Below are 15996 nucleotides of genomic sequence, written 5' to 3'. Positions count from 1 at the left end.
AGATACTACACTTTGAGATATTAAATCTTTTATTCATGTTAAAAAATACAGTAAAATTAACGGTGAACAAAAAACTTAGGCACATCTTGACCCGAAGGTTCGTATAGTTAACACAAATCTCACGTCACGGAATCGGGAATCATGCGTATTTTTTTTTTTCACATTTATTTGGTAATGCCTAAGGTACCTAAAGTATAGTATTTGTTTTGATAATACACTTCATCTCTTCTGTCCTCAGTCAATGAAGGAGAACACCTGAAAGATTGAAGCAATTCTTCTTTTTTGTTTAATACAGAGTGCACCTTTTGGTGGTAATTATACTTTCTCTCACATTAAATCGGGCCTAATGTTCAAACTCTGTCATCGTAAGGAAGTTAGCGCACATAAAGATTGCTTTTTTCTATCCAAAGTTATCTGCCCTTGTTTATCATTCTCTAATTAAAACCAGAAAAGAAACTACAAAAAGTGTTTCGTTTTTTTTGTTTATAAAATCGTGCGAATTAATTTCCTTTAAAAACGAAAACAGAAAATGGTATGTGAAAAATGTAAGTTTATTTATTTATCATCATTTCGCTAATAGGATTTTCTTCAAATACCTCCTGTCATTTTGCAATTTTTAAATTGCGGTATGAGGGTCGTATTAGAATAATTAGAATTATTAGCGCAGTAATTTTAAAAATTAAAAAATTAGTGTTTGTTTTTTGTTAATCTCTGTACAAACTATAAAACCGAGGAACAAAACGTAATTAAAATCTATTTTTAATTTTCGTTCGATTAAAATGTCCATCCTTACAATATTAATTTCTTCGTCGAAGACAATCATGTTTGTTATTTTCAACGAAAACCTAATCCAGGAAAATAAAATGGTCCCAATTAATTAAAAGCTGAGTTAAACCACAGTTGAGAGGTCTGAACGTAATACGATGAAAAATTGTATACAAGCGATAAATATTGTTTTATCTGGTTGATTTTGTTAAATATCATTGAATGTGAACCCATTCAAATTAAAATCTATTTAGTATCATGTTTGTAATCTTAAAAACATGTTTGAAATGTGTACATATGCTGAAATAATCGCTAACCTGTTTGTATGGAGACCCCCATTATATATATATATATATATATATATATATATATATATATATATATATATAATGTTGTTTTTTTTGTTTTGTTTTTGTTTTTATCCTAACAGTTTTGTGAAAACTTGTTTTTTGAAGTGACGAAGAAAGCGAATCCGGTACTTATATACTTATTGTACCGTTGAATAAATTAACGTTATTATTTAGGAAGCCATTCTTAACATGGGGAGAGGAGGGCGTTTTATAACTATTCTGCACTTTCACCTGTGGAAATTGTCAACTGTAGCATCGGTTGTCAAAAGTTTGCAACAATGTTTACCGTAAGTAAAAAAAAAAAAAAAAAAAAAAAAAGTGAAAGTACACTGGTGGACCACCCGAAGACTGTCATTATGCACTGGTTATCCAACCTGAAAAGTGTGTTTATTCCAAAAGCCATTCTTAACATGGGGAGATTAGGGGTGTTTATTCCGAAAGGCATGTTCAACCTCCCCATAATCATTTCTTAAAGGTAAATCTTCGGATAGTCCTCCACTCCAGTGCATTTTCCACCAAAAAAAGTATAACCTTGTTGGTCTGATAATGTTAGAAAAAACAATCTCCACCGATCACAACTTCAGAATGATTAACCGCCCCTTCAGTCCATTCATGTGACTTTTCATACCCAAGTTATCCAATCAAACAATTCGAACGTAATGGCTACCCCAAGCATAAAAAGAATCAACATTCTCACAAACATTTTCTTTGCTTCATCTCTTCCAGACGGTCGCAGGTAAGTGTCGTGAATCACTTTTTCTGACGCTCTCTCACTCAACGAAAATAAAATCAACTACTTGTTGATTTCGGACAAGTTCTTGTAGCATATATTGATATCATTCTTGTAGGTTGGAGCAACTACTGTAAAACCACTCCTCTTCATCTGTTCAGGCCGCACTGATCTCAACGCATCTAAAATGGAATCAGTTTTCACAGCGGTCGCAACAGATCATGGTCAATCCATCATCTAGTTGATTGCATCTGTGGCATATCCAGACCTCCTTATTCTCCTGTTCCAAAACGGATCTCTCTAAACTGGTATTCGACCAAGAAATCCCCACATTCGCTTCCCAGTTTTCATAACTAGGTTCAGGACCATCCATTTCGGATTCATGTACTGCAGGCAGCTCCAGTGGATACAGATGCTTAAACACATATGTTCTCACACTCCCATCACCTTGACATATCTGTGCAGAGTGCACCATTCCATCATCTCCTGGGAACGACTCTTCTACTCTTCCCAATGCCCAAAAAAGTCTAGATTTGTTGAGAAGCTCTATAGTAACAATATCTCCTATATGTACCTTATTGGATACCGACTGATACAGATCTTGCTTGCGTTCTCGAAGAGAGAGTCATGCCATATCCGTTTGAACATCTTGAACAGCTCATCACGATTTCTCAAAGAATTCAACAATATCTGTCTAGAAGGCAGTTCATCCTCGCTAATTATCGGGATCTCCAACCTGAAAAATGTCCAGGGTTTTGATCTGGGTGGAGAAAGTGATTGGGTGTAATTACCTCCAGGCCCGAGCTGCCTGAATTGACATATGTCAAACATCTACTGTTCACTGCATGTTGGACATCTGAGATTGCTGTCCACAGCTCTGATTGGCTATAAATGGATGTTCCAATGGTTTTGTAGAGGCAGCCCTTCAAAGTCTTTATAATTCGCTCCCAAATTCCTCCATACCAGGCCAAATGAAGAGGAATTCTAACATGATTTATATTATAGTAACCAAATTTATTTTCAAATTACGAAGAAGTAAGGGCATGATGTAGCATGATAGTTCCGGCAACAAATGATTTTACATTGTTGCTATGTGAGACAGTAAGCTCCACATAGTGGGAAAACCTAATAAAGGCCAGCAGAAAAGCATGAACTGTCATGTCTTTGATCGGTTCCAGATGTACTGCTCTGATTTCTAGACACGTAAATACCAGAATGTAAACCTTTGATTGTTGATTCAGGTTGTGAACCCACAAGTGTCCAATGTAGTCGATTCCCGTATGTAGAAGGGGGTCTCACTAGATTTGCTCTATGTTTAGGAAGATCCGTCATCTTAGGATACATGAAAGCTACCGAGTTAAATTTCTGGCAAATGTAATTTCAGGGCTCCTTTCAAGGCTTGTCTGCCTTGGAGCATCCAAAACTCAGACATTATGGTCCTACTAAGAGTAGCTGGCACTTCTTAGTGTTTAGCCGTCTTGTCTTGTGTTGATCCCTCGCAATCCTATCAGTCAAAGGATGATTCTTCCGGAACAATACAGGGTTCAAAACTTCATACTGCAGAATTACATTTTACTGGAACCTGCACCAGATTCATCCAGGAACAGGTTTAGCTGACTCACGCGGCTTGGGACGGGGTTGCTGTAAGGATCATGCAGGAACTTCAGCTCAAAGGGGAATGTTTGCTGCTGCATCATCCTAAACAAATAGTTGGAAGCAACCTGTTTATAATCCACTTATTTAGCTTTTGATTTATTTATAATTCCAATAACCGGGAAACCACACATAGAAGTTTGTTGAAACAGGAAAATCTGTTGAAGGGGAGGATAGGTTTAGAACAGGTTGGTACAAATTATCTGCTGATTGTCTGCATTAAGGCAATCAAGTGAACTATGAGGCCAACAAACAGATTCATCAGATAACCAGCTTGGTCCAGAATACCAAAAGGAGAAATTCTCCTTAAATTTAGACATCCTCAATCCTCGGGTCATTAGATCCGCAGGATTTTGACTGGAAGGTGCCTATTTATATCCGATATGGAAGTTATAAGTTGCAAGTATTGCTTCCTCCATTTGTGTCACGTCCTTGAGGCGGTTCTTTGTGAAAATGCTTTTGTTGCTCGTTTGTTTAGTCATTAAGCAAGAACTATTTGTGCATCTACAGCTAGATGCAATTTCCCAGATTTCACTCCTTGATAGACCTTTAAGATATTGCCCAGACATTTAATTGCCAAAAAGGCTGCTAACAGCTCAAGTGTTGGCAGGGATTTAGGCTTTGAGAGTGCCACCTTTACTTTAGCAAAAATCGAAAGATTTACTCTTTTGAACTGCATAAACAGCAAAACCGTATACCTTTTTTAGGCATCTGCAAATATAAGTCGGCACAGCATCTCTGTGGAGCACTTTTCTTTTGAAGAATAATGAATAGAGCATTGACAAACCAATAATTTCCAACTTGGAATGAGTTCATCCCAATCAATATCAGCCTTCCACATTTCTCCCACCAATATTCAACTCTAAATGGTGGTTGGGAGACACAATAATAACGGGTCAAACACGCTGGACGCAGCTGATAAGATGTGACGTTTCGTTCCTAAGCTAGAGTCACAAGGACGCTGTGTGAGACTGATACAATCAGACCTTGGGTTATATCCGTAGCCGAAAACATTTTCTCATGAACAACTAGTTGTACAAGTCTTGTACTCTTTCATTAATTCTTGCAGCTTCGTACAGTTAGTATTACAGGATCGAAGATCGAACTCACCCTTCGAATCTCTCTCTTGCTTTGCAATATAGTTTTCTTCAACTCACTTTCAGAGTTGTTGGTACTAACCAGATTGTCAACATAAAAATGTGAACTCAACAGTCTGGTACATTCATCTACTGGAAACTTAGATGCATGAAATTTTCAAATACAGTTTAAAATAAAAGGGCTTGCATTAAACCTGAAGATAATGGTTGTATATCGATAACATACTAGACGATCATCTTGCTTTAAAAAGAAGCAAAACTTATTTTTGTCGGACTCCTTCGACAACCTAATCATCAGAAACGCCTTCCTGATGTTTCTCTGATGTATACCTGTTGGTCTGAAAGAGTAGGGTCAAGTTCAGTATATCTCCTGGTAAATTTACTCCTGGGTATGCTGCTTCATTAAAGGATACTCCTCAATTGACCTTCAAGGAACAGTTGAAGACTGGTTGTATTTTATTAGTTGCAACAGTCTCGTTCTTTTACACTGGACGATGAGGGATCCACGCATGTATATTGGCTACGTGGGCAACAAAAGGGTTCAATAATGTACTCTGCTTCTTGTTTAGCAAACACCCCTAAATACTTCTTATATAGACCCTTTCCTTCCAAATTGTGTACAACTCTGACGGCTACTTGGTAATTAGAATTAGACGGCTATTTGGTAATTAGAATTAGAATTCATACAACTCTATGACGGCTACTTGGTAATTAGAATTAGACGGCTACTTGGTAGTTAGAATTCATACAACTCTATGACGGCTACTTGGTAATTAGAATTAGACGGCTACTTGGTAATTAGAATTAGAATTCATACAACTCTATGACGGCTACTTGGTAATTAGAATTAGACGGCTACTTGGTAGTTAGAATTCATACAACTCTATGACAGCTACTTGGTAATTAGAATTAGACGGCTACTTGGTAATTAGAATTAGAATTAATACAACTCTATGATGGCTACTTAGTAATTAGAATTAGACGGCTACTTGGTAGTTAGAATTCATACAACTCTATGACGGCTACTTGGTAATTAGAATTAGACGGCTACTTGGTAATTAGAATTAGAATTCATACAACTCTATGATGGCTACTTGGTAATTAGAATTCGCCTGAACCAATTTGTCAGTGTGCCATGTTAACTGAACCCAGTACCGCCCTTCCTTAAACTCTGTTTCTCATGAACCTTTCTACCTTCTGCATATCGTAGTCAATGTTTCCTTTTCTGAAAGACCCAAAGACTCTATGCTGTATATTCATTCAAGTCCTCCAAAATTTTTTTATAAAGATCTGAATAAGAGGAACACGCATCACGAATGCTGTTAACAACAGAGGTTTAGCACTTAACAGATGTCATGACCTCACCATAATCCGATACTTTGAAAGTTTTGGTTGATTTTATTTGATGAGGAAACATAGAGTTCCTTGGATCATCAAAGGATATCACTTCTCACTGAGAGAGTCAGGCTCTACCCTCCATGCATTTTACCATCCGTAAGGGTCCTATGAAGTATAGAAGGTCCACTCCTACTAACCCCTCCAGAGTTATATAGGCATCTCTTCCCAGGTCCATGTCCAAGATGTAATTCAATTTCTTGAGGTTGTCGAACAACACGAGCAAATTCTCCATCCTATGATGTAGATCCAATTCTTCATCAATCAGTATAGGCAATTGATGTCTTATTCCTGGAGCCAACTCCTCCGATGTAGTAATTCGATGGAATTTACAATTACTCTTGACTATAAATAATTTTCTACTTGATAAATTTCCGTAATTTTTGGATATATTACTATTTTCGACATGACAATTATGTAAGTACTGTTGTTTTTGCTTAAAACAACATATTTAAAAAAAAATTGATTTGTCGACTGTATCTTGACCAGCGCCATTTTTACTTTGTTAAATAAAAAAAAATGTTATTTATTATTTTCAGGTCAGATAAAACTTGGAAAGGTTATTACACCAGATCCATGGAAAACAGGTGCACGAAATACAACAGGTATTTTATATTTTGACACTTTTGAGCTGAGCATTGATTATTTGGATTATTCAAATTACTCTTCTCATCTTGGTTGTCATTTTCATAACGTTTTAGTCAATGTAACCTCTTGGAAATCTTTGAATTCAGGAACCTATACAGAATTTTGAATAGAGCCCTTCATTTAACTATTAAATTATAAAGTATGTAAAGCAATCCTTTGAACTTTGCTTATTTATCTCTCTCTCCCTCTCTTGTGTATATATATATATAATTACTTTAACATGCCTGAATATCTCCCATTCTGTGGTAAGGACTCTGACAGACATATGCATAGGCTTGGAGTCTACATTCGAAACCCCCTCCCCTTGACTAGAGAAACTAAACTAGAATCAGACAATCAAGCCTTTATGTGCTTTAGACTTAACATGCAACATAACATCAGCTACTTTTATTTTCTCTACCGCTCTTCCTCGATCCAGGACTGTACCCTAATAAACAAAGTCTCTGACAGCATAGATACAGCACTTTCCCTCGAAACTAGCGCACAAGTACATGTATTTAGTGACTTCAATGTCCACCACAGCTACTAGCTTGGATTTTCTATTTACACAGACACAGCTGGTACCACAACACATAACTTCTCTATATCTCATTCCCTATCACAGATGGTTACGTTTCCAACCCGTTTCCCAGACCAGCAGGAACAACACGCATCACTTCTAGATCTGTTTCTGACCACAGTTCCCGATGACTGTGTAACTAATGCCCACAGCCCTCTAGAGAATGCTGATCATGCAGTGGTAATGGTTGAAATCGCCCTAAACTCTAGAGCCAAAACTGAAGAGCCACTGCTCAAAACGAGATATAAAAAGACTGACTAGGAAGCCATCAGGATCTCATCAGGGACGCTCTATGGCAAAATATTTTTTCACTTCCTGCTGAACATTGCGCAAATGAGACCACTGAATGGTTCAAAACAGCAATTGAAGCACATGTTCCCACGTGCAAATTCTATAGCAAGCCTTACTCTCCCGAATGGTTTACTTCTACTTGTGCAGCTGCCATAGTGCAAAGGCAGCATGCGTACCGCAAATTTAACCGAAATAAGTCCAGTTAAAACAGACAGAAGTATATAGAAGCCAGAAGTAACTGTAAGAAAGAAATAGCGACAGCTAAGAGAGAATTTACTGAAACCACCAAAAAATCGAAGCACCGAAATTAGAAACCATTGACTTCTGGAAAATCTACAAAAGTGTAGTAAATAATGTGCAATCAACAATTCCCCCACTATCCAACAATTATGAGGTTGTTTGCTCTGCAACTGAGAAAGCTAACATGCTTGCCAGACGGTTTGCCTCCAACTCCACACTGGACCCTGACTTTCCTTTGCAGAATAGTTGGGGAAGCAGGGACCCGGAAGGGAATTCCAAAGTCTAGCTGTCCTGGGGAAGAAACTACTGGAGTAGAAGGCTCTCTTACATCTAGGGATCTCTACTGTGAATGGGGTGGGATGTAGCTGCTTGTCGGGTTTGTCGAGGTGGAACAAGTGCTTGCAGTTCGTCAGAGCATTCACCGTTAAAGTACTTGTAGAAAAGGCAGAGGGATGCAAGATTTTGTCGATGGGACAGAGGTTGAAGTTTAGATGACAGTTCAGGACCTATCAGATTGGCGACTGTCTTTTGAACCTTGTCTAGGAGCGAGAGATGCACCAGCCCAAATATGACAACAATACTTCATACATGCGCGAATGGTGGCCTTATAGAGGTATACTCGTTGATTTTCTTATTTATAAATGAAACTACTTGATCAAAATGTGATTTTTGGAATATAATATTTTTGTTTTGTTAAAAGTATGTACATCATAGAAATTTTTCCTTATTTTTGTTTCTTTTTTTAAATATGGAGGAAAATCTAGACAAACACAAAACTTTCAATTTTTGTGTTCTATTGTTAATGTCTGCCTTTTTTTTTCTTTTGTTAGAAAGTGGTGGTCGCTTAATCAATGAAAATAAAGCCCTCACATCGAAGAAGAACAGATTTAATCCATACAGTACATTCGAGAAATGTCGAATATGTAAATCATCTGTGCACCAGAAAGGATCACATTATTGTCAAGGTTAAACGATTTCTTAATCTGTTTATGTATAAACATCGACTCACGTTATGATTTATCGTGAACAAATACAGGGTGTGCCACAAATCGTGAACACATTTGGACATTAAATATCTCAAAAAAACTATTAAGGATATAAAAAGCATGCCAGTGTATATATATATATATATATATTAAGATGATTGCTAATTTTTAATTAGAATTAAAAATCGGTTTCATAAGGAAGAACAAACAAAATTAGTAATGGTACGATCTTTTCGAAAACAATGTTTTTATTGTGATAGACAATGAGTCTTGGACAATAATTTAATCATATAGTTTTTTGAAACAGTCTCCTCATCAGCAAAAATATTGGGTGTTTTTTTTCTAAAGACCCCAAAAATAAACCTAGCATTTGTTTTGTAAGGCAGATGTATCCGGAAAATATTTAATATAAAGGAAAATAGTTACTTTTGATAAACAAAGTAATATAAAATGAAAATAAAATAAAATCTGGTTGAAAGGTAAGATGAGGAGACTTTGTTTCAAAAAATTATCTGATAAAATTATTGTCCAAGACTCAATGTCTATCACAATAAAAACATTGTTTCCGAAATGATCGTAGAATTACTGATTTTATTTGTTCTTCCTTATGAAACCGATTTTTTATTTTAATTACAAATTATCAACCATCTTACTCAATATTAAAATAGCTCTAGGATATATATGCCTATCGAGCTTATTATATATCTACATTACCACGAGCACTGTTTTCTTTTATTTTAATTTAATTGTATTAATGAATTTACTAATATATTAAAATATACTCTGCTCTTTAGACTCTTGTTCTAATCCCCAAAGTGTATATATATATATATATAAGTATATATATATATATATATATATATATATATATATATTGAGTAAGATGAAATGCGGAATATTCTGTGTAGCTCAATTGCCAAATATTTTTATAACTCACTATTGAGTAAGATGATTGATAATTTAAAATTAAAATCAAAAATTAAAAATCATTTTCGTAAGGAAGAACAAATAATATCAATAATTTTTACGATCGTTTCGGAAACGGTGTTTTATTGAGATAGACAATAAGTCTTGGACAATATTTTTTTCACATAGTTTTTTGAAACAAAGTCTCCTCATCAGCAAACATATTGGGTGGGATTTTTTTTAAAAGACACCAAAAATAATCCTAGCATTTTTCTTTAAAAAAGGAAGATGTATATTTTAATGGTTCGCCTTCTGAAAGTCGTAAGTATCATCGTCAAAGCATTCATTTGGTTGGTAAATGTAGCTTATGAATAGTAATTTTGTTCTTCCTTATGAAACTGATTTTTAATTTTAAATTATCAATCATCTTACTATATATTAAAATAGCTCTAGGATATATATGCCTATCGAGCTTATTATATATCTACATGACAACGAGCACTGTTTTCTTTTCTTTTATTTTAATTGTATTAATGAATTTACTAATACCTTAAAATATACTCTGCTCTTTGGACTCTTGTTCTAATCCCCTAAGTATATATATATATATATATATATAATCATTAATATTAAAGCTGAACTTGATAAATTTAGCTTTAAAATCATGTCATTTTTCATTTTACATATATAGTTCAGCAGATATAAAGTCTTGAAATTTGTCCAAGACTTCTGGAACACCCTGTATTTCGCTGCACAACTCCCTAAAAACCTAACCTCTAAGTCACAATAATCCCTTATGCCTCAGTGGAAACAGGCTTTATTTTGTGTGTGTGTGGTGGGGGGGTAAATATAATTGAAAAAGAAATTATCATTGTAAGCAGTATTGACAAAGATATCTCCGACTAATCTGACAAGAAGCAAAATCCCACCCTTTCATTGTTGAGGTCCGTAGATGCCGGAAAGCTTTCTACTCTAATAGTTTCTTCCCTCGAACTGCTACGCTTTGGAATTCTATCTCTGCTTCCATGACCGTACTTAAATGTAGAAATTTCAATGTAATATTGACAGACATCTTGCTGCTCAACTCCCCACATAATCTCCTGTAGACATGACCCCAAGTAGTAAACCCCTTACATAGCAATGCCCCTTGTTTGGCATTAAAAAGTGTATAAAAATTTTATTTTTTTTAATCATCATATTCAATTTAACGTCCGTTTTACATGTTGACGTGCATTGGACGGCTTTTAGAAATTCATTTCCAAACTAATCCATCTCTGGCCAGGTCTTTATTTATCCCTCTTATTTCACTTCACTTTTTTTTTTTCCTGAAAATACTTATTCCGGTTAAGAAAACTGTTAAAGTGGAGACATTTTGTTTTTGGTAGCTTTGTAATTCTTACTTCCCTTATTTTGTTCTTTAGTCCTCATATTCCATGAGCAATATTTCTGACAAAGGGAGAAGAATTACCTGTGAAGCACAGGGTGGAGTAGGTATTAGTGTGATTGCGCAAGTTAGGAGTAGATGGAGTTATTTCAGAGAACTTTTGTCTTTGCTAATCAGCAGAGCATTACCACTGATGACAGAAGAAAGAGTTTATCGGGAATGTGTATGCAGTGTGATGATGTATAGAAGTGAAACATGGCCAGTGAGGGTTGAGGACATGTGTTGCATGGAGAGAAGTGATATGAGAATGTGTAATTTGAGGCTCAAATCTGATGCACTCAGAGGAAGAGTAAATAGAGTTCTTGAGTTAGTAGATATAGAGCAGTTGAGGTAGCAAGTTTAGTTCACAAGGGAAGGCCAAAGAAAAGATGAAAGGAAATGATATAAATGGACTTGAGAAAAAGAGGGATAAATAAAATAGGTAGATTAGCTTGGAAATCAATTTCTTAAAGCTGTCTAACACATGCCAGCATATAAAACTGATGTTCAACTGTATACGATGAGTACAGATTCTTTTTTGCCTGACTCTCAATATTAAATCTGTCTTTTGTTTTTTTTATTCTCGAATTTACATGTTTTCTTTTCTTGTGTATGTGTTATAATTATACAATTATAAACAAACATAAAAAATGGTATTTCCTTGAAAACGAAATGTCAGTGCTTAGATAGCATTGGGCACAGGTGAAATTATCGAGTAGAATTTTAATTAGAAATAAAAATCAGTTTTATCATATTTTACCGAGCTACTATTCATCATTTCTTGGTTAAATGACAGACCGACTTATTGCCTCCTGCTTTCTGAGTATTTCCGATCTTTTCAAAAGCAAAATATGATAAAACTGATTTTTAATTAACTCTCCTGTGAACTTGTAATGTGACCCCCCACCCACACTTTTTGTCAAGAATCGCTGTTGAAATGGTAACATTTCTAATGCTATTCTTAACATGGAGCAGGGATGGGGAGGGGGACTGCATTATATATATCTCTACTCTTATATAAAAGGATGTTGTGTGTGAGAATGTGTTCATTCTCTATGGACTCCTAAACAGCTGGGCTGATTTTTTTTTTTAGAAATTTCACACAAAATGTTCATTATGAGCCTGGCAGTGTTCTTAGTTTTTGTATCGGAATGCCTTCTATAAGTATTGATAATTGGAAAAATCTGATGAAAGAAGGAACAGGCGATTTTGACTATAGTTAATGCCTTAACATCAAGTGCATTTGAGAAGTTTCATTACCATACAATGTTGATTTTATAAAATTATTTTTATATATATAACGGCTTGAATTTAAGTTTAAAATGAAAAAGTTAAGTATCATGGTTAAATTGTGCTTCTTTTATCGGATTTTTTTCGGTTATCGATACTTACAGAAGACATTCCAATACAAAGCTTATCTAAGAACACTGCCAGAAACATAAAGTACATTTGAATGAAATTTCATAAAAATCGGCCCAGCCATTGCGAAATCTTTGGGGAATGAACTCACAAAGTTCCTTTTATGTAATAGAGATATATATAAATATTTCTGTGTGCTAGAATGATTTCATCTTTTAAATTCTACACAAATATGCAGAATGTAGAAACTATGCATAAATAGAATACAGCGTATTAGTGAAATAGAACCAATCCTCTAATAAGAAATCATAAAAAAAATGAATAAATAATTAAATAACGTTCGTTTTCAAAGGAATATGCAAATAAGTTAACCTTCAGGCAGCTGCTCGCATATCCATGACTGAGTATATCAAATAGTTTGTTTTAAAAATTTTCAGATAGAAAAAGTAGGCTTTAATATTCATGAGCGAGAAAAAAACCCATCAATTTTATAGGCGTATGTATATATCCGTTTTCAATATTGCTGGATTTGTATTTTAAAAAATATTATTGTATTTTATTTGAAATAATTTTTTTTTCTTATCTTTTTAGCTTGTGCCTATAAGAAAGGTAAGAAATTTTACACTCTATAAAATGAAAATTAATTCAAGAGATCTTGTCTATTTATAGTAGGGATTCCCGACTGAGATCCACAGAAGTTTTAAGGGGATCCACAAGTTAAACTCAAGATTGTCTAATCTTTTTGACATATGAGATGATAGTGACAAGTAAGATATGGTTCCTTCTGATTAATGATTATCTTCCTCTCGGATAACATGAAAGACTTTGCCCCTCTTTTTCCTCATTTTAAGAATGGCTTTCTTGTCCGCTTGACCATGTCTAATAATCAAGCCAAATGGACAGCAGAAACCGAAAATCAAAAAGAGTAAACAATCTTGACTAAAATGAAATAATTGTATTTTGAGGGTCCATATAAAAATTTGCTGAATAAAAAAAAAAAAAAATAGGTCGAACAATTATCTTGTGAATATATTGGGTTGGTGCAAAAGTTTTTGCCAATTTAAAATTTCATCTAAAAAATAAAAACTTTGATTATCTCAATTCCATTTATCAACGAGCTTATAAATAAATGCCTTGCTTGTAAAATTCTTTACGTTTTAATGTGAAATATGAATCAAACTCCTGTTCAATTCACTCTCGTAATGTTAACCTAAGGCGACTTAAATTATTTTATAATCCTTGAAATAAGGAGTACAAGTCTGAGCAAAGTGCTTGGACTACAGACTCCACAATTCTACTTATAATCAAAAGTAATGCATTCATTTAATCTTTTGTCTCCATTCTTTGCAGGTATCTGTGCCATGTGTGGAAAGAAAGTGATCGATACGAAAAACTATAGACAGAGTTCAGTTTGAGGTTGGAAATCCTCTTTGGACAGATGCAGAGTCAGAAATCTTGTAAATAAATGAAAATTTTCAAAACTCATTTTGCACCGAAGTCGATGATTCCTATAGTAACAATCCCAAGTAACTACAGAAAAAAAAAAAAAAAAAAAAGAAGACTTGTTCTAAATATCATTTGAGCTACTCTGGCTAAAATTTACATCTTTGACTAAAATATTGATTAGTCAGATAGTTATCTTCTTTGGTAATTTATTCTTAAAAATGAACAGCCAATTCCTTCAATTCAAAAATTTTTTAAATCTTGAATAAAAAAACAAAAAAAATTTGTTTGATGCGTTGGATTTTATTTGAATTAATCAAATAACTGTCTTCATCTTGGATGTTATTCTCGCGTTTCAGCTGATGTAACGTCAACACTCTTGATGTTATTTATATCCCTCCCGCAGTCGGAAGATGTGACACAAGGGTTGAAAAGTGGGATTGAAGAGCCTGCATCCCAGAGGAAAAGCATTCTGGCCTGAAAAAATGCCTGGGTAGCCTTATTGGTACTCTCTGGTAGAGGAACCTCAGGCGATCAGCAATAAACTAACCCTTTCTCAAAGAGAGAAGGCGAAGCCTGGGAGGGTGGACCTCCTAGAACTGCACATGACCAGCAATATACCACAGTCAACAGTGGAGAAAAGGCAATTTCAGAAATGAATTAAACTAACTCTTAACAGCTTTTGGCCCAAGACTGATAAGTGTCAGGATTCTGTTTCCAAACATGTGATGAAGCTCTCTGGAGTGTTATGTATACACAAAAAGGACTCTTAGAAACCTTGTAAACGCGTGCAGCCCATGTTTTGGTGGTGTGTGTGTGAATGGCAGATCTTGTAGCGAGAAATGCTTGGCTAAAGGATGAGTGAGATGAAGAAGAGAGAACTAAAAGCATCTCTGGCCAGTGTCCAGCCACCTAAGAAATATTTTCTTTGAAAAAGTAAATGTCTCATTTAATAGAAAGTCACAGCTGAGGTTAGTCTTTGTGGGGAAAAGTGATTTTCCTAGTTGGGCTCCAGATTAACCCCTATGAGTAGAAACCATCTAGATGTTTTCTTGGGTGGCCAACCTTAAATAGTTCAGCAATAGTCCAGCATCAGATAGTGGGTGGAAAGATTCCAAGAGATGGAAAGAGGAGGCAGTTAGAGCCCTCCTTTCGAAGTAAGAATAGAAGTTGGAGTAGAATATTTGATTTTCCTGAGAGCTACCGGGCAGTTCAGCCAGTATGTCCCTCCAGGCAGGTTGGGTTTCTTGGCTTGCCTGAAGGACTATGTCAATGGGACTTATGTGTTTTGGTCTGGTCAGGCAAAGATGTGCAAGTTTGCCATTCAATCTTGGAAAAGTGAGTGCCACTTGGAGGATTAAAAAAGAAAAATTGTTTATAAATTGGATTTGTGGTTTTTGTTTCGGAAAGAGGATTCCTTCATTGCAGAACTAAGTGGATCAGACAACAAGTGGGAGCAATTGCTGCCTAATGCATTCATTGCAATGGCCACTGAAAAACGTTTTTAATGGCGAGAATAAATATTGTTTTGTGATTTCATTCATTAAGGTCTAATTCAACTTTGATAACGTATAACAATTTTTTTTATTCTTTTAACATTTTAAATAGAAGTTTCCCAAACAAGGGATAAAGCCACTTGATGTAAAGAGTTAATCATAAAAAGGGAAAGGATAGTTAAATCACTTCAAGGCAAACCAAGCTTAATAGAAACCCGACTACCAGTGTTCAATCTCCTGGGCACCAAACAGTGTAACGTTTTTATTTCTACAATTTTCTTTATACATGTACAGAAATGGAGACTAAGACGTTCATTTGAAGTTTTAGTTTACGTTTATTTTTAGAGAAAAATGTTTACACATGAGAGAGAAACTAGTATTCTCTTAACTATCTTGTTAAGGACAGAGACTTAGCTAACACATGAGAGAGAAATTAGTTAATTAATGAGTTAAATGATTAATATCTTATTAAGAATAAATGAGTGGACACAGTGAATATAGATCTTAAGAAACATTTCACTATTGGCAATTATCAAAGTTTTCCTTTCAGTTATTACAGCATTATTAGCAAAACGAATGAATAATGCTCAACAAGAACATTGTGAACAAAGTATTTTTAAAATTAAAGTTCAGATCTACTAATAATATCAAATGT

At 34.9% G+C, this 15996-nt stretch overlaps 1 protein-coding gene across 1 annotated transcript; it reads left to right on the top strand.

Annotated features, from left to right (window-relative positions):
* Positions 1 to 412: 412 nt before the first annotated feature.
* LOC145255779 (cysteine-rich PDZ-binding protein-like) lies at positions 413 to 13961 on the top strand. The gene is made up of 5 exons (XM_080114447.1): positions 413 to 545; positions 6530 to 6595; positions 8559 to 8693; positions 12994 to 13011; positions 13753 to 13961. The coding sequence occupies exons 1-5, from the start codon at positions 530 to 532 to the stop codon at positions 13815 to 13817; spliced, it is 300 nt and encodes a 99-aa protein (XP_079970573.1). The 5' UTR covers positions 413 to 529; the 3' UTR covers positions 13818 to 13961.
* The last annotated feature ends 2035 nt before the right edge of the window (positions 13962 to 15996 follow it).

The sequence above is a fragment of the Euprymna scolopes genome, chromosome 31 (genome assembly GCF_053919585.1).
Source record: "Euprymna scolopes isolate OS-2025 chromosome 31, ASM5391958v1, whole genome shotgun sequence".
Taxonomy (NCBI): domain Eukaryota; kingdom Metazoa; phylum Mollusca; class Cephalopoda; order Sepiida; family Sepiolidae; genus Euprymna; species Euprymna scolopes.
This window is presented reverse-complemented; position numbering and strand designations above follow the sequence as displayed.